The sequence below is a fragment of the Myiozetetes cayanensis genome, unplaced genomic scaffold (genome assembly GCF_022539395.1).
Source record: "Myiozetetes cayanensis isolate MyiCay16 unplaced genomic scaffold, myiCay2020 scf2-11, whole genome shotgun sequence".
Lineage (NCBI taxonomy): Eukaryota > Metazoa > Chordata > Aves > Passeriformes > Tyrannidae > Myiozetetes > Myiozetetes cayanensis.
Genome location: NW_026087411.1, coordinates 91,099,589 through 91,119,890, shown reverse-complemented (window position 1 = coordinate 91,119,890; position 20,302 = coordinate 91,099,589). Strand labels below are relative to the sequence as shown.

Below are 20,302 nucleotides of genomic sequence, written 5' to 3'. Positions count from 1 at the left end.
TATATACACATGTAACTACAGTTCTTAATGCCACCAGTATGAAAACAAGTTAAAGAGGCACAATGAAACTTCCATACAACATGTGAAACTGTCATCATTTCCTCAAGATCTCTTAATAAAACTGGACTAAAATCACATCAAAGATTAACTTGGTGGTAGATTTCTCTCAGATCTGTGCATTTAAGCTAGAATATCCAAACAAACCTGTTATATCTATTCAATAGCAGATAGTGTCCACAATAAAAGAAAACATGAGGTGTATTTGTTGATGGTGTAAAGGTGCCATAGTCTATTCAGTATAGAGGAAGTACATTGGATGAAGGGGCTGAGGTTCTAGTCAAAACAAATCTCTTTTCAAAGATAGTGAAGTCAAGTATCCATCTTTAATGTTTTTCAGCAGACAAATCTTCTCTCAGACTTTTTCCTCTGCATCACTTCAGTACCAGTGCCAAGTTACAATACATGATCCATACCTTCACTAAAAAACTGTATCTGCTGAAGCAGACACTGAAAAATCCACTAAGGTCTCAAAAGCCCATGCCCTTACTTACAATTAAATCTATGGACTGTCATCTTAAGGCTTGGAGGGAGCAAGAATAGTATTATTAAAAGCTTTTGTACTCTTTCATGAACAAGATACATTTTCAGATCCTTGGAAGGTGCTCAGGGTGACAAAGGACTTCAATAAGAGGACACTGAGATGTACATTAACTGGGAACATATTTCCCCTCTATTTTAATCAATGATTCTCTGGAAGATTTAAATGCAATTGTGCAGCAAATGAAATGGCTTAGCCAACTCCTAGACTGAAATATCTATGCACTGAAAAAACATTGGTTGAATGCTTAACACAAAACCCATACTAATGGAGATAAAATTGATATGTGAGGCAAAAAACCTTGTGGTTTAGTGTTGAAGGGAGAGCCAGACAGAGCAATAGAATTCTAAGATTTAATACACAATGAAATGACTCTACTGTGCAAAGTTCAAAGTCTTTAAAAAGTCACCAGTGTCTACTGGTAGTGACATTTGGGATTTTGCCTTTGAAGACAATCTTTTTCTCTACATTTCCCTTTTGTTCTCTCTCAAACTTATACTCAGAATAACAACAAACAAGTAACATCTTGAAGCACCAAAAGTTGTAACCCAAATTATTTTCTTCCTGAATAAAGAAACCTTACCTTGATTTCCCTTTTTCTTTCATGGGAAAAAAATAATCTACTTTATTATTGTCAGACAATCAACATCACGTATTGTAGTTAAAATTTAAACAGCAACACTCAAATATATTTTACAGCAAAGAAAAACATGTTAGAAGATCATGGGTAAAAGATACACAGTGTCTGATGATTCATGCAGTTAAATCCATGAGAGCATCTCCCATATAAGTCATTACAGTAGATCTGTGGGAGTGATTTAACTGTTGATTCACTGGTAATTTGACTCACATCCCAGGCTGAAAAGTCCAGGCAAAACTGTAGTTTCAAATTCCAGCAACCATTTTCTAAGAACCTCTTTCCTGTGGTAAGCATTAGTCAGTGACCCTAACCTTCTTATTATTAATAAGAGATTAAGAACTAAACTTTTATCTAATTAAGTAGATAAAATTCCTAGTTTTTGAAAGGCACTAGGTTTTTGTGATACAGCATTAAGAATAGGACATGCTCCACAATAGTTAGACCTTTTTTCTCTGGTAGAATTATGACATTTATACAATGAAGTGCAGGGAAGAAAGTGAGATGAGAAGTTTTAGACCACAAGTATTTCTGTCCAGTAAACAATTTATGCAAAGCACTGACTTCTGCTAACATCAACAGATCTACAGGAATTATTAGCTTGAGATCTGAGATCTGTCATTCTTCTCTACTTTTAAGGCCTTATTTGACAGCTTTAGTCTTAAGGAGCCAGTCTGTGTAATATTATATAGCACACTCTTCAAAAGTCTTTACTGTACTAGATTTTAGCAACATTTTACCTACAAAGTTGAATGTAAGCATGGTAAAATCCGGCAAAATGCCTTGGTTTTGAAGACATTGCTGGTAACCCTTTTTGTTGTATTAGGTTGTATTTCTAGATTTTTTATTGGTTTTTCAATGATATTTAATTATCGGCTACTATTTTTTTTCTGATAATTTTATTTATGCTTCTCGTGTGAAGTCCACCTTCATTGCAGTGATAAAGTTTATTGGAAAAGAAACTAGGAAAGGTTCAGAGAACCCCAATTTCCATTCTGTGTAACAATAGTGAAAGAGTGTCCATATTCTAGTTTTTTAACGGTCAGGCAGAGTTGTGTATTTAGGAGCTGCTCCCACAGAGTTAACATCAAGAGAAAATTATTATTGAAAAGGACAGCTAAGGTGCCTCTACTACATAAAATCAGACATAAAATTATAAAAATAATTTTATATGAGATCTCAAGTACTCAGCCTTTCACCTCAAAGAGCACCAGAGTGGTTTTCACGGAGTCAGCTGGAGCAGGCTTCCTTTGTGCGTGTGGAAATACACTGCTTACTTTTTCTCCTTGAAGGGACTGAATGCAGTTCGGTGAAATTACTTCTTTTTATTCAAGGTTATTTTTGATTGATGATTGTGATGGTTTATTTTGGAAAAGCTTAGTGGAGTATTTCTTTCAGAATGTTTTTGTCAGACAGAAGAAAAACTCCCCTTTAAAAGTAATTTTCAGTAACTGACAGAGAGACCTTCCCTTGATAATTGCTTAAAATATCTTCTTTTTCTTCTTAATAAAATGGAAAATTTGGATGTGGTAATGGTGAAAGCTTTTCCTAAAAATACAAAAGGTGGGGGCATTATTTATCTAAAGCCTTGCAAAATACTCTAATGAAGTCCCTTTCTCTCTGAGTAATGAGGTCCAGCATCTGTTTGCTTTTGAAATGTCATTTATTTGGAATAAATATCAAGCTGAAATAATCACAAAAGCAAAGAAAAGGGTGATATTAGATTATTTTGGCAATTTTTCAGAAAATGTAATATTGTTCTCTAATGGATGTTATCCAAGAATGTGTCAACTCACTTTTAAGTCTCTGTCAATTGTACTTGGGAACTAATTGCACCAGGACTTAAATTCCTTAATTGTTGAGGTGCTTTTCTGGATGTTTCCTTTCCTGGACTTCTTTCCTCTACTATATCTATGGATTATTATATATGATTTTAAGTTTTTTCTTTCTGTTTGGAGTTTAAGTCCTACACACATCTAGGCTATTAGTGTCTACATTTTGGCTTACTCAATTTGCCACACAAATGCCTGTTATTGTTGCTCTTTTTACTCCTAGCAGTGACTTATCACATTTAGTGTATTGCTCCAGCCACATGCTGTGTAATTCTTTACTCAAAACATGTATGATCTTGCCTACTTTTAATCCCAGCTTCTTAGGTTTTCTTTCTGATATTGTTGACATTTCTAAAGCAGACTTCAAGTCCATTTTGCAGCTCACTATCAGATCGATTAGTTTCCAATGCTTTCTCTTCCCTAGAGACACTGGAGATCTCTATTTACCTTCAGCTAGTTTGGAATGTCATTATTTAGGAACATGTAGTTTCAGTAGGTCCAGTTTAGGAAAAACTGGTCACGATTACGTTGACTGCATGAACTATAGGATCCCAGGTGTAAAAATTGTCAGAGAAAGAAAAGGAGGAGATATAATATTGACTGTATTAAATAAATTATGTCGGGTAGTAGCTCTGAAAGTGTCATAATTTTTTATGAAGCAGTGACAACAATTTATTAATTCTTATTGATTTTGACTTATAGTCAAAACAGTGATACCTCAGATTCATGAGTAGATTCCCACTTATTTTCTTTAAACAATAGTTTCTGAAAGCAGATGATGGCAATAGTACTTGTTCTTCTACTAATCCTTTTCACTTATAATGACCAGCACAAAAGGGTTCTGTTCTATGATTGAAAATACAAGGTTATCATCTAAAGCATAATTTTTTCTTCCAGTCTGTTGATTGCTGAATCAACTCTTGCTCTGAGTTAAAATGCATCCCAGATCAGTTTGACAGCCTTTTTGCACAATACATTTCTGCTTTAATTTTGTTCAACCAAATACAACATCTACAATTTTGTGCCATATTGTGAAAAACTGATACATATCAGAACTGTAATGGCCATATTGTTTATGATGTTAATTTTACCCTCTTCTCTTAATTCTTTGATTTTATCCTGGGTGGTTTAAGATGGAGAGAATCCAAGTCCTGTAATGTCTTAATTCTCCTCATGATATATTCTGAAATCATGTGCTACAGTTGTGTAGTTCTGGAAGGTCCTACATTCTTATTGTCTTCTGATGTGCATTCTACCACTTTATTTACTGTATATTTCCTAATAATTTACAGTCTTTTCCTTTTTTTATCTTACTTCAGTTGGCAATTAAATATTCAATTTTTAGTGTTAGTTATTTATTGTTAGTTATAAATTATTAGTTAATTATTTATTGTTAGTCAATTTATTACTGAATAAACTTTTGCAACTAATGTCTGTGTTAAATATTGCATAACCGAAGAAGTAAAATCTTAAAGATTACTCAGGTTCAGGAAAAGATATTTGTACAGAATCACGTCTGTGTAGGAAAACATATAGGATGTGAACTACATTGAAACAGTTTAATTTTCTGTACTGTTGAAATAAGGTGCTATCCAATTTCTGTTCAGTCTAGTAGATGGGTAAGAGTTTTAGAAGGTTAACATTTCATCTGTATTTGTTTTCAGATTGTTAAATATTATCTGACCATTTTCATCCATCTTTATTCATATTTCAAGGAGTAGTATTTAGAGCAGCAAGTAATATGGCAGTTAAAATTCAAGCTGAATTTAATATTATTCATTTAGACTATTTATTTCTTTATAGCTCAAAAAATTCACCCTCAGATGCCCAGCTCAGCAATAGAAAGGATATTTAGAAATTTTTTTCCTCTGAGGAATCTAAAGATAAAGTGGAAGCTGTGCTTGGATGCCATAATATATTTGATATACTAAGGGATACAACTAAAGGATACAATGCAGAAGAAATTAATTCTTTATAGACAGGAAAGAGAAAAAGAGAAATTGAAAGGATCATATAAGATACTTATGAAGAGAAATGTATTTTAGAAAATTGAGAAATCTGTTTTAGAAAATACATTCCTCTTTCCTAAAGATACTACTGCAGAAACGCTTTCTGCTTAGGTGTTTTTTTGAAAGAATGGCTTCTTCTTAAGAAGGTATATTTGTATGAATGAACCAAACAATCCTAAGAAATGTTCTTGATGGAGATGGCATTCATTTCCAGAGGCAAGATGTTAAATCAAACTGACATGTGGCTACAAACACTGCATCATTGAATAATATATAGAGTGTTGTTCACAAAAGAACAGCTGTTTCCATTACAACTGAGTGCTTTTTCACACTGAGAGAAGTATGTTAGCCTGGGAGAAATGAGAATTGGTGAATTTCAGCCAGTCTTTAGAACAAGTGTGAAGTGCCAAGTTTTAGGAAAGCTTTGATAAAAAGATCTAGGACTTTATGCCACACTGGCTTTGCTGTCAGTAAAGCTCAGCATCTATGGAGATGACAGTGTGATCCACGTTTTCTGCTAAGTCCTGTTCCTGACTCATGCACTAACCTCAAGGCTGGTTTGATCAATAAACAGTAACTCAAACTTACTATGTCCTCTTTAGACTGCAACCATTAAAAAAATTGCCAAAATAAATTGCCCCATCACAGCCTATGAATTGTTAAACAAAATCTGGAAATTGAATACAAAATATAGTAATTCATAAAACTGAAGACTAACTCAATCTGGAATTTGTTTCTTACAACCTTCTGTTTCCTAAGTTGGCAGGGCTGTCTTAGATAAAGTTGCTTAAATCATTGAATACTTTAGATTAGAGAGAATCTCAGAAGGTCATCTCATTCAACCCTCCAGCTCGAAGCAGAGCTACTTATATAGTTCAAGTTCATAGGACTTCTCAGTTTGAGTTTTGGATACCTCTGAGGACAGATATTTCACAACCTCTCACTTTGGCTGTAGTGCCTGAACACTCTTGTAAAATAGCTCTTTTCCTTATGTCTAGTTGCAATATTCCTTGCTGAAAACTGTGACTGTCATCTTCTACCATTGTCTGTGCACGTATGTCTCAGATGGAGTGATGCAGCTCCCCTGTGAGAGGCAACAATATACTTTATTGATATAAGGTAGTGAGTCAACAAAGTTCAATAGTAAATGTGACAGTGGTTTAGCAAGATTCGATGGCAAAGTACACTTGATTTTTGCTGCATAGATGATGGGGTCAGACAAAACTCTTAGGGAGACTCTCCCATTGATTCATGAGGTTCAAAAAGGACCACTTTTCTTTCTCAGCTCCTTCTTGGAGAGGAGCCTTGGTGAGGCTGGGTCCACTCTCAGTCCTAGACTTGTTAAATGGTCTGAAGGATTATATGCACACCATCAATCCCTTATACTTAGCTAAGATTTCAAAATTTAACATGCTGTGAATACCTTACTAAGAATCTGTTGTGTCAAGGAATCTCTCAACACTCAAGAGTAACCTTGGGAGGCATCCCTGCTCAAGAGTAGATACTGGTGTGCAGCTTCACAGAATGACAGGATCACAAAATATGCTTAGTTGGAAGGGACCCACAACAATCATCGAGTCTAACCCTCAGCCTTGTGCAGGACTGTCCCCAAGAGTCACACCATATGCCTGAGAGCATCACCCAAACACCTCTTGCACTCTGGCAGTCTTGGTGCTGTGATCACTTCCCTAGGGAGCCTGTTCCAGTGCCCAGCCACCCTCTGGATGAAGAACCTTTTTCTAATATCCAGCCTAAACCTCTCCTGACACAACTTCAGGCCATTCCCTTGGGTCCTGTCACCAGTCACCACAGGGAAGAGATCAGTGTCTGTCCATCTTCTTCCCCCCACAAGGAAGTTGTAACTGCAGTGAGGTCTCCCCTCAGGCTCCTTTTTGTCCAGGCTGAACAGACCAAGTGAGCTAAGCTACTCCTCATACCGCTTCCCTTCAAGGCTCTTCACCACCTCCTTTGGACGCTTTCTAAGAGCTTGATATCTTTCTTACATTGTGGTGCCCAAAACTGCACACAATATTCAAGGTGAAGCCGCCCCAGTGCAGAGCAGAGTGAGACAATCCCCTCCCCCAGGACATGAGAAGCAGTAAATATAATTAGCAAATAAGGGATTGAGTACTAATCAGTGAAAAAAACAATGTAATGTGTAATCAGTGAATGCTGATGCCTTTGTTTGTTAAAATGTGTAAATTATATAAAATTTTCCTGATTGGGGAGCTACCCTTTTGTGGATTACCCCCTAGATCTCTACTTTGTCAAACTAGAATAAACAGAATTATCTTGCCTCAGTGTGTGAACTGACACCGTCTGCCAGGGCACTGCTGACTCAGATTAAACTTGCCATCGATCAGGACCCCCAGGTCCCTTTCTGCGGCACTGCTTTCCAGCATCTCATTCCCCAGTCTTTACCTACAGTCAAGGTTGCCCCATCTCAGATGCAGAATTGAGCACTTTCCCTTGTTGAACTTCATATGCCTGGTGACTGCCCAGTCCTTTAATCTGTCGTAGTCTCTCTGCAGGACCTCCCTGCCTTTGAGGGAGTCAACAACTCCTCCCAATTTTGTGTCATCTGAAAACTTGCCTTAGTATTCTTTCTAGTCCTGCATCCAAGTTGTTTATGAAGATGTTGAAGAGCACAGGACCTAAGATGCCGCCCTGAGGATCTTTACTAGTGAGAGATCATCAGACTGATGTTACCCCATTCACTGTTACCCTTTGTGCTTGACCAGTGAGCCAGTTGCTTTACTACCACATGATGTGTTTATCCAGCTGTGTGCTGGACATTTGGTCCAAAAGGATACTTTGAGAGACATTATCAAAAGCTTTAATGAAATCCAAAAATATGACATCAGCTGTTTTCCCTTGATCAAGTGGGTGGGTTACCTTGTTATAAAAGGAAATCAGGTTTGATAAGCAGGACCTTCTTCTCATGAAGCCATGCTGGCTGTGACCAATGACCTGTGCCGTGCAGGGAAGCTCAGTGGTCCGTGGGCTGTCCACTATTAATAGAACAAGATGATAGACTTTAAGTCTTATTTGCGTGCCAATAAGACATCTGGGTCTCTGTTCCAGACCCTGTTGTCATCTGTCCCCCAAAGTCCAGAGTAAACTGGATGCAGCCATCACAACCTCCTCTAGTGGTTATGGTTCAAGTGGAGGATGTGGAAGGGGGCAGGGGGGCACCACCACAATATATCCGGAGGGTCTACTCTATCTTCTCTATACCCACCCTGTATAAAGTGTAAGACAACAAACAGATGTGGCCTGAGCCATCTCTCCTGAGGGCTGAAAAAAATCAGCTCCCCCAGTCTCTCCTCCTACATCATGTGCTCAAGATCCCAAACATCTCTGTGGACTCCTGCTGGTCTTACTCCAGCCTGTTAATGTCTTTCCAGTATGGGGGAACCCAAGACTGGGCACTGGACACAGAATGGTAGGTTCTGTAAAAATCCCATAAAAATGGGATTAGTCACTTCTCTGGGCCTGCTGGCTACACTTCTGTGTATTTTAATTGAATGCATTTTAATTTAGAGTATTTGAGGAATGCCTATAGGCATTGATTACTGAGTAAGCAGCTGTTCTTTCTAAACTGTAAATAAAATGCATATGCCAAGTAACTAGGTATCAGACTCTGATGGAACAAAACCTAGGAAATTAAATTAATGGATATGTTGTAGTCAAGATAAAAAAAAAAGATATTTTTCCATTTTGGTTTCTAAGTTTTCTTCCATTTAGAAACATCTCTGAGAGTCGATACATTCCAGTCAGTGTCTGAAACTAGAAGCTGACTCTTTTAGAACATAACAAATGTTAGAAAAGCATTTAATCACAGAAATATGCATCTGCGAGAGCTGGTCATCATTTCTCTCAAAAAAGCGGGAGAAATAAAGCATACTACAGAATGCAGGAATACTTGAATATAAATTCAAGACAATTTTACTTTGTCTTTAAGACTGATATAAATTTTAGACTTTCACACTACAGCTGATGTAAATTTTTTTAGTAAAATGGTCATGAGGAAAAAAGTAAATCTGAATCTGACATGAAATCTGATAGACTATGATATATCTGTTTTTAAAATTTGTGATCATGACAGACTACCTAAAATATATTTGTCAAAGAAATATCAAAGATTATTAATAATACTTGAACTTTCACTTGTTGAAAGTTGAAAGTTTGAAATAAAAAGCATCATAAGGCCCTCTAAAAAGCAACAATTACATTCAATGGTATTATGACCAACATTATTTTTATGATTCCTTGCATTTAATGAGCAGTAGCTACAATTTGTGTTTGCAACTGTAACTCACGCTTCACCTCTGTTCTAGTCACCAATTTGTCTTGCTTTTCTTTTTCTCTTTGGCTGAAAGTGCAGGTATTTCATGAAAATGGGAGTTCACTGTTAAGCAATGAGAACTGATGCTGCTGTGACTGTTCAAATATAAATATGACAGAAAAATCCTAATTTCTCCATTCCTAGCATGGGGTTTTTCATCATTTTTTTGTTGTTTATCCTTTCAAAGTGAATGGTGCACTGCAAATACAGCTCAAATGTGGTGTTGGTGGGATATACACTGATAAACACCCTGTTAATGGCATTGGATATATCCCAGGATTAACTTTACACTGTGGGAAAATGTGCAAATGTCTTTATTTTTCTGTTTATTTGTGCTTTTTTATAGGCAGCCAAGCATCATGAACCGTGAATAGTAACTAGACAAGCATTCGTTGTATAAATTCAAAACAACACAGAGGTCTCTAAACATCCAGTAAACATACTGTAGCTACCCAGGTGTGCAGTGCAGCTTTAGCTTATTGAAATACCTCCAGGTGATCAGGCTGTGCATAAAGTGAGGCCTAGAAATCAGAGTACTATGCGGTTCAGCTACAATGACACAACCATGAAAGTTCTATCACGTCGCAGGTGAGGACAATCTCTCATGTGGTTTCATGGATATTCCCACCAAATTTAACATGTCCTCAAAATGTCAAAAGCAGCAAGTAAGTTTAGAGGTCAGCCCCTCCACCCCCACCCTGCCACCACTGTTCAATAAAATAGATTAGGCTGTCAGCAATTCAATTTGAGCTAAGAAAAGCTGGGAACATTTTCAGTCCCGACTTACCAGCTATTTCTGTAAAAGTGTTGGATGAGACTCTTAAAAAAATGTTATTAGGCATCTTCAGCTAAGTTGAAGAAATGTGTTCACATTAATTTCAATACTCCTACAGAGTTCAGTTCATCCGACAAGTCCTCCAGAGGAGAGGTTTCATCAATGAAAACAGATTTTTGGAAGGACAAACTAAAACTACACTTGCATTAAGTTTTTGTAATCCCTATTAGCAATTTGACTTGTGGTTAACAGGGTACTTATCTTCATTTCCGTCATCAACAGAGTTTATTATTCATGCTTTGTTCTGATACTGGTAATTAGGATCACTAACTAAGACAAGCTCTTCTCCCCTGATTGCTTGTTGCACCATTCTTTTCTAACAGGTGGGGATCAATACCTGACAAAAATGGACAGAAACAGAAGTTCTGGGTAAGTGAATCCTTAGGACTGTGTTTTGAGGGAGAAGAAAAAGATCTTTACAACACATATTGTCTAAAAGCTAATTCTTTACTTTCATTTACTCTCTCTGCTTCTGGGTTTTTTCCTTCACCTGAAAGTGTCTTGCATAATTCTATTCGCTCTGTGGCAACTTCTATCATGCTGACCCTTGAGGCATCATCTACCTCAATTTCAAAGCCTGTTTCATCCCACCTATATCTGTGTTTTTTCCTACACTGTCTTTTTTGTTTCAATGTTATTCAAATTTTCTATGAAGAGTCTATTCTTTTTGATGTCTACAAATGAGACTCAATAAAAGTAATCAATAATATTTGTTTAAACATTTTAAAAAGACAAATTGTCTATTTAAACAGTGTTAGTAATTGTTATCCAGCTATCAGGAAAGAAACCTGAACCCAAAACCAACCAAACAAGGAACATTTCCTTTAAGCCATTTAGACTAAGTCAAATTTAATTACTTAGATTAACAGCTCATCTCATTATTCCTATGTTCATCAAAAAGTAATTTGGAGTTTACATAGCTGATAGCAGACCTTATGGTGGGTAATTTCACTGGCAAAAAATAGTGAGAACTACTAAATTTCTCAGTATGTCAATAGCTACCTGAATAAAACTTTATTTATTAAGTCACCTTTTTTTGTATCTTTGGTCTCTCTTTAACAGATTAGTTCTAATTAGTATTCTGACTATTATTGTTTCAACATCCACTTTCAGCAACCAATAGTCAAATTTTCATCCTATAATTTCTGCTTCAATTTATCAAACTGTCTTGTAGAAATAGTATTCCATTTTTATTAACCCTGATTTCGGAACGGAAACTTTGATCAGAGTAAAATGGAACAAATCATTAAAATCAGAAAAAGATGCATGCTGATTTTCAGTGCACCAAATCTGAGAAACTCTGTTTCTTTAAAAGGAAGCTAACAGAAAAGATTAATTTTGCATTTTACACCTGGCATTTTTAAATACTGCTTTAAAATTAAAGCTGACAAATTTTTTTTGCTTTGTTTACTTTTAGATTGCTGCAAATTCCTGGGGAAAATCTTGGGGAGAAAATGGCTATTTTAGGATTCTACGTGGACAAAATGAATGTGATATTGAGAAGCTGATTTTAGCTACTTCGGGGGAGCCATAGTCTATCTGTACCATACACTGATGTATCTATTCTTTCCACTGTTGCATATTGAGTCTTTCTAGAGAAATAAAATGTATTCTCTGAACTTAGCCCTCCTTAGGTCTTCCTGACATGAACACAGTGCAGACATCACATCATGCTCAGATCTCACCTGGTACAAACACCCTTTTATACTAAAAGCATGTCATATTCAGTACTATGGAAAACCTTGGTGTCTCACAGACCAAGAAGTTCCCTCCTCTGTTCTTTCCATCTCACCACTGTGTTGTTATATTACTAATGCTTGATTGAACAGTACCTGAAATAAATGGAGTTAGACTGTTAATCCCAAATCACTTCAGAAATATTATGTGCTCTTCCAAACAAAATTGGCTAACACAGCTCGTGGTCATACTGGATAATAATGTCCAAGGAAATGTGAATAGAGTTCTGATCCTGTAGCTGAAGAATTATTTCCTATCATCTTACTTACAACTAAATAAGTTGTATCTATGCATCAATATCTCTTCCAGGAAATTAATTTTTTTCCAGTAGATCTCACAAAGTTAATGCATTCAGAGTAATAAAAATATAACTTGCAGTGAAACAGTGTATTCCTCTTCCTAGAACCACTACCAAAACTGTACAGTTGTAGTATTTTTTAAATCAAAATAACACTAAGAAGAAATGTAGATTCTCTTCAATTCAGTCTAGACTACACTAATTCATAAATTACTTGCCTTCCATTCCCTATTTAACCTGGGATCAGGCATGTGTCACCATTCCCAGAAGACTGTTTCCAATAGATAAAGGTGGAAAAGACATTCTGTTGTTTGTCTCCACTGACATATCTGTAGTCCAGGCACAGTTCCTGGTATTGGTCATCAGGATCATTACTGCACATGAGACTCCCTGAACCTCTTCCCCTACTAATGCTTCTATAGGTGCTTCTGTCTGAAGAAGCAGCTTTCTGCAATACATCCCCTCCTACAAGCATTATGCAAATCTTGGTAGGCTTGAGGACTGTTTTGCCTATTTTGTTAATTAAAATACAGATATTGCAGCTATTGTTATAAGAAGAAATTAACTACTTCTACCCGTCTCAGTTTCAATTAATCCAAAGGCAAGATACCAACAGGAATCATCAGTCATAAAATTATCTATAAAATAAAATATGACATGTTAAATAGGTGATGCAAAACGTGCCATGAAATTTCAATGAACAAAGAATTTTCAGCAACACCTTCAGTGTCTTTAACAGAATATGTTCATTCCTTCTAGAAAATAAGGAACTTGATTTCTAATGTCATCAGCAAGTTTCTCCAAGAAATTTCCATTGAAATAACATCCCTTAAACTAAAGTTGGGTCACAATTTATGTTGCATTACTATTGACAGAGCTATTATTAAAGTGTTAGTACTATAATGCTGCATTACAAGCCTCCTGTGGCCTCTGGTGCCATACAGTAAACTGAATTAAGCTACAAGAAAACCTTTATCTCTTGAAATTTGTAGCGAATTTTAACACAAGCAATTCTAGAAGCTCAAAGTGCTCTGAGGGACCTCTTCTAATTTTAGTGAGGTAAGCCAGTACTTGAGAAGAAAGTTTACTGAGCCATCTACACAGCTATTTCCCAACCTCTTGGTATGTACCGATTCCATAAGCGTGAAGATTTTAAAAGAGTGGAATTTAACATTGAAGTGCATGACGCTGTAAAAACACACCCAGTAAACTCTGGGGAGGAGGATGTGTGTTTAATTTGACTTCAAGTTGGTTTGCACTGCTGTGGCTGTTGCTACTCCTGATTTGCTTGCAAGATCTTCCTAAAATCTGGGCTCTAATGTTAAGTTTCTTCAACCAGGAAAAACTTCAAAACTACTCTCCTGGATTTTTACCTGATCAAATGATCATCTTGGCTTAAACAAAACCCCATATGAAAGCAAAACAAATCCAACCATATCAAAGCAATTGAATGGTTTGAAAAGTGATTTTTCTCTACCCACCTTCTCGGATTACCCTTCTGTGACTATACCCTTAGGTTGTTATGTATATGGGATATGCCATTTTCTTTTAGTATTCCAAGTGTATGAAAATGAGCATCTGGTGTACCAGCTTTGTGGATTCACAACCTAGCACCCATCTCTGTGCATATATAAAATAAACAAATCATGTTTATTGACCTTGACTTTGTGTCTGGATCAGCTTCTTGCACAGAGGTTGAAAGAACCCATATTTGGGACAATACTCTGAGTGATGTATAAGCTCAGTGCCCTTTCCATACTGCCTCAGTATCATAAAGTTGCTATCTGTGGATATGCAACAGTACCTGGAATTTAACAAATCTGCATCTGGAAGCCAATTTATTCTTTAAAAGCAACCTTGATTCTATGGCAGCTATTAGGATACTATTCAGAGCAGAAGTAAAGGGTCTTCTGCCAATTCAGGTCTTCTCACAGTGTTGAAGAGACACTGGGGCCTTGTAGCCACGAGGGGCTCTGCCTCACACAAACTACCTAAAGACAGATTTTTAAATATCAGTAGGGCTTAGATTTCTTCTAGTTCACTATTTGATTGGAGTATGAGGAAAATTGTTCTTCATTAAGATGCCACCTCTCTCATTTCTATTCTTTTTACTTTTGACCTCTCCATCACTAATACTCAGCTATGCCTCCTAGCATGGACTAAAAGTATCATCTAGCCTAGAGATTTTTCCTAAATGAATATAAAGAAATAATATGTGGCTCAGGTTAATTCAATAGAGAGCCCATCAGCTTTAAAACACTAGTATTACTGATTGTCTATGGGAATGCAGAAAGGAAGGGAAACTCCGGGAAGGCAAGGCAGTGCAGGAATAACTTTTGTGTTTGTGACAGAGAGGAAATTTCCTTTTCCATAAAATCAGGAGGGTAACATTTTTATAGCAAGCAAAAAGATAAATCTCCACTCAGATTACACATTACAATATGTCCTGTTAAAAACATGCTATATGAAGTTTTGAATAGCTGTCAGTCTAATGGAGAAATATTAAATCTGGGTCTATCTAGAGGAATGTATGTCCTGCAGCCTGCGACCTGACAGTATGCCAGCTAATGTAAAGCTTTCTGTCTAAATTCCTATATATTTAGAAACAGTTTCAGACAGAACTCTGAATAGAAATAGCTATGAACTTGGAGTTTGAATATTCCCAATATTAACTGAACAGAACAGGTGCCTTTTGCAGTTTGCATTTTGATTTGTATTTCAAAATTTTGTATTGATCAACCAGGGCTTTCCTACAATCAGATCCTAAATGTTATGGCTAGCATCTAAGAAATGACAACTGTTAAAACCATTTGAAATGATTTTAAGTGAAATTAATTTTAAAATTAAACCAGCTAAATAACCAATAAAGGAACCCAGTTATTGTCACACTATTTTTACCTTTTTGCTATCCTATTATTATGGAAACATTGTCTGTTTGTCAAATGATAGTAAATCTCACTCCAAAGATTTCCACAGAAAGCACTATCAATACCCATTAATATTGTGAGTGAGTTATTTTGCTTAGATAGGGGTGCATGGTAATTGCTGAATTTCCTTCTGAGAGGACTGAGTCACAGCCTTTACACCTGGCCCGAGTAAGAGATTTTTAGGGTGCTGAAAGGCACAGAAAACTCCTCTCCACCTTACTAGCAGTTACTGCACACAACTTGGCAAGACCAGCTTTCTCCAGCTGAGAGATGAGTTTGCTCATCACCATTAGGAAGTCTGAAAAATTGGTGACACTTACCAAATAGGGATTTTAATTTCATTTTACAATTTCAGAATCATGCATGATGAAAATACTTTTACACAGCCTTACAAACCTATTAAAACACAGTATGTGCGTGGTCCTGCAAAAATTAACTGAGAAAAGATAAGCATTTGAACATCTCACCTAATGAGCAAAATTGCTTGAGAACAAAAAGCTGAAGGTAGCCAGGCTGCAAATTTAGGTTGGAGCAGAGGAAATACTTTGTCAGTGTGATATTTAAACACCTCAAAGAAGTAGGGCATTGTACATCCTCCTCAGTGGTGTCTTCAGAGAACTGAGAAGCCCCTGTACCAGTGTTGTCCTCAACAAGAGCTCATTACCCAATGTGCAATGTCAATTCACACACTGAGGCAGGATAATTCTGTTTATTCTGGTTTGACAAAGTAGGGATCTAGGGGGTAATCCACAAAATTAGGATCAGGAAAACTTTATATTATTTACACATTTATATTATTTACACATTCCCCGATCAGGAAAACTTTATATTATTTACACATTTTAACAAACAAAGGCATCAACATTCATTGATTACACATTACATAGTTTTTTCACTGATTAGTACTCAATCTTTTATTTGCTAGTTACGCTTTTTGCTTCTCTTGTTAATTTGTGTCCTGGGATGCATCAGGCAAAGCATCACCAGCAGGTCATGGGAGGTGATTGTCCTGCTCTGCTCTGCACTGGGGTGGCCTCACATTGAATATCGTGTGCAGTTTTGGACACTGCAATATAAGAAAGGTATTAAGCTCTTAGAGAGTATCCAAAGGAGGGCAATGAAGCTAGTGAAGGGCCTTGAGGAGAACCCATGTGAGGAGAGGTTGAGGTCACTTGGTCTGTTCAGCCTGGAGAAGAGGAGCCTGAGGGGAGACCTCACTGCAGTTACAACTTTCTCTTGAGGGGAAGAGAGCATTGATCTCTTCTCTGTGGTGACCAGCTACAGGGAATGGTATGAAGCTGTGCCAGGGGAGGTTTAGGTTGGATATTGGAAAAGGGTTCTTTACGCAGAGGGTGGTTGGGCACTAGAACAGGCTCCCCAGGAAAGTGATTACAGCACAAAGCCTGAAGAAGTTCAAGAAGCATTTGGAATGATACTCTCAGGCACACGATGTGACTCTTGGGGATGGTCCCATGCAGGACTAAGGGTTGGACTTGATGATCCTTGTGGGTTGCCTCTAATTCAGCATATTCTTTCATTTTGTGTGATTAATCCTCATGTTCAGTTCTTCCCTCTATTTGAGCATGTGGTCAATGAGTTGCTGGTCAGGATCTGCCCTACTGGAATTACCTTCCCCCCAGTTACTGCTCAGTCCTGCTGACTTCACTCCTGGTGGCTATTGGGCAGATAGCCCATTCATCTTGGGAATGTTCTTCGTTTTCCTGAAAACAAAAGATTATTTAAGCATACAAGTTTCTACAAGTTTTGCAATGTACTTATTTAATCATACTTCTTAGCTATAGCTACTGATTAACAACAAAAAGAATTGCAAAGTTTGGTTCAAATCTTGAGGGAGTAGATATCACCAGCACAGTGTTGTTTCTACCCTGCCTTTAGCTGGGGGATGTAATATGTGGCTTGAATTTTGCCTGTCTGCTGTTTGCTGCCTTTACCTTTCCTAAGGAGGTTATGGTTAGGAAAAAAAGATTTTATTTGGGGTTCTTGATTTGTCCTGGATGGCCAGAGTGAGATTGCTGAAGGAGAGCTTAGGGAGGCTTCATGATTTCAAAGCTGGCAGCCAGAATTGGAACTCAAAGCTGCAAAGCTTTATGTGTAGCTTAGTACAACAAATGACAAGTTTTATGGGAATACAGCCTAAAAGAATAGGAAAGGAAATTCCAAGGAACATAAGAAACTTGCATCTGCAGCAGGGACTAGACAAACCCTGAGAGGAATGACAAGGAAACTATTTTCCTGTAGTTTCAGGGATCAAGGAAAGTTGCCAGACTAAGAGCAACCCTGAAGAAAAGGAGCTATACTTATAGAAATCAGTTGGAGGGAGATATATTTGTAAATCTTTTTAGCCTAATGTTTTACTAGGGATGTGATGAGAGCTTGCACGTGGGCACTTAATGCTGCATCTACCATTTGAAAACTATTTCCTATATGAACAACTGACATCTTTGCACCCACTCCTAGCTGCAAGGATCAAGCCTTTGTCAGGGCGGAGACTGTCTTTGCCTGAGTTAAAAGCAAATTGTAACATTGCTTTCTTCTAAAGTTCTCCTACATCCCCTCACTCAATATATACACATAGCCAATTACTGTGTTTATTTCTAGACAATGTGGGAACTCCCAGCTCCTGAAATTTTCTTGGTCCCACATGTTGTTCAGCAGCCACCCAGAAACAAGGAGGATGGCCAAGGTCAGTGAGTGAGGGCTGCAGAGCAAGCACCTCTGATTCGTGTAAAAAGAACTTCTTCTTAGGGTGTTTTAGAGACAAAATGAATGCAAAGAAAGGAATAAATCTTCACTTTTCTTCATAAGTCTAGCTGTCAAATAACACACACTGTAATGCTTATGTCAGTGAATGTTATTACTTCATCTATAACAATTTATTGCTGTGTCTGGAAATCTTGGTCATGGAGCAGCACTGTGCAAAGCTGTTCCTGGAGAAGGCAGCTGAGTGAGAAGCCTGAGGCAGATCAGATTCTATTCACCACTGGAATCCTCAGTGCTTTAGAGTTCTTGGGGTACTTGAAGCCTTGGACTGCCTCAGGCTCTGCATGGAATATTTTAGGTTTACCTGGAGATATCACTCAGCTGTACCAACAGTGACAGCCACATAAACACATGGATAGTAACTCATTAATTTAAACTACTGCCTTAATCGTGAAGCAGGAAAGCTATGATGTAGTCACCATCATGGAAACATGGTGGGATGACTCGCATGACTGGAGTGCTGCCATGGATGGCTACAAGCTCTTCAGAAGGGACAGGCGAGGTAGGAGAGGCGGAGGAGTGGCTCTATATGTTAGAGTCCCTTGACTCTGTAGAACTTGAAGTCAATAACAATAAGGTTGAGTGTCTGTGGATCAGAATCAGGGGGAAGGCCAACAAGGCTGACATCCTAATGGGAGTCTGTTATAGAGCCCCCCAATCAGGATGATGAGGGTGATGAATTATTCTACAAGCAGCTGGCAGATGTCTCAAAATCGCCAGCCCTTGTCCTTGTGGGCAACTTTAACCTGCGGGATGTCTGATGGAAACTAAAAACAGCAGAGAAGAGGCAGTCTAGGAGATTTCTAGAGTGTGTGGGGAACGACCTGGGACACAGCAGCTTGAGCAGTGAAACCACATATCTTGCATTCCAGAGAACTAAAGCTGTTAGACCCCCTGTGCATCTCTTAGCAATTAATAAAAATCAATTTTTGGTATCAACAGATAACTTGTGTGAGTTTCAGTTTTGTTCAAGGGAATATTCGAATCTGAAGTTCTTTCTGCAATATTTTAAGCAGATTGTAACACATGGTCTAGTAACCACAGCACTGTTGGATCAAGAGTTGGACTTGATGATCTCAGAGGTCTTTTCCAACCTGGTTGATTCTATGATTCTATGATTTCCATTGCAAAACTCTGAAGACTATCCTCTTTTGTTTCTCTCTGTATTAAAACCAGCATAAAATCCCCAGTTTAGTGGATTGCATCTATCAGATCCTCATCAGCACAATGTTTTTATCAAGGAAAAATTTCTAGGAAACTTATGAGTAAAAGACAAATATTTAGCACTAGTGTGTTGTATTGTCATAGTGTGAAGGACTCATATTATGGTCCAAATTCATCAACAATATCGCTATTGAATGTAAGGGCAATACTGTTATCACTCATAGAATCAAAGGATCATTTAGGTCAGAAAAGACCTTAAGATCACCAAGTCCAACTGTTAACCTAATACTGCCAAATCCCTAACTGCCAAATCCCTAAGTGCCACATCTACGTGTCATTTAAATATTTCCAGGGGTGGTGACTTAACCACTTCCCTGGTCAGGGAAACCTTTTTGTGAAAGGGCTTGACAAACCTTTCAGTGAGAAAATTATTCCTAATATCCAACCTGGTACAACTTGAGGTCATTTCTCCTTGTCCTATCACTTCTTCTTTGGGAGAAAAGACCAACCCCACCTTGTAATGAAGTGCCCCTTGAACCTTGTTTTCTTCAGGCTAAACAACCCCAGTTTCCTCAGACTCATAAGACTTGTGCTCCAGCCAAAGCGTTTCTCTTCATCAAGAAACTTGCAAGCAGTGAAACTGGACAATCAAAGTTTTAGAACCTGCATATGTCTTCTTTTTCACTCTGCATAAAGTTTTTCAAAAGTAGTCTATATTCCTAGACAGCATGATTCACAACCTGTGAAAAATTGTATTAAAAATGTGACCTCAATAGAACCCAGATTGCTGAAGTTTTTGGAAGTCTTGACATCAGAACAGAGAGTAGAAGAAGAGGTAAGAGAGAAGTGGTTTAATAATTCTTTCCAGTTTCCACCGGATCTGGAAGCAAAAACTAATTGTCTTGGAAAAACCCAGCAAGTTTTTCTGTATTTCAGCTCATTCCAAAGCAAAAATTAGGGCCATACTTACAGATTTTTCAACAAGTCTGGGCCGAATTTTGACAAAGACCAAGCAATAGTATGTTTCTACTGGAAGCTGGATTACACATAATCTTGTAATGGTTCTATTCCACCCAGTCTGGCGTGAAACTCACCCCTGTTTTTACACTGATTTCCTTCTTGGAAAACTATCCAAA

At 37.6% G+C, this 20,302-nt stretch overlaps 1 protein-coding gene across 1 annotated transcript in view; it reads left to right on the top strand.

Annotated features, from left to right (window-relative positions):
• TINAG (tubulointerstitial nephritis antigen) overlaps positions 1–13,252 on the top strand; it is a 44,883-nt gene extending 31,631 nt beyond the window's left edge. The window contains exons 10-11 of the mRNA XM_050316131.1: positions 10,583–10,628; positions 11,677–13,252. Of these exons, the coding sequence (XP_050172088.1) occupies positions 10,583–10,628; positions 11,677–11,793 (163 nt within the window). The 3' untranslated portion in view covers positions 11,794–13,252. The remainder of the gene's footprint in view (positions 1–10,582; positions 10,629–11,676) is intronic.
• The last annotated feature ends 7,050 nt before the right edge of the window (positions 13,253–20,302 follow it).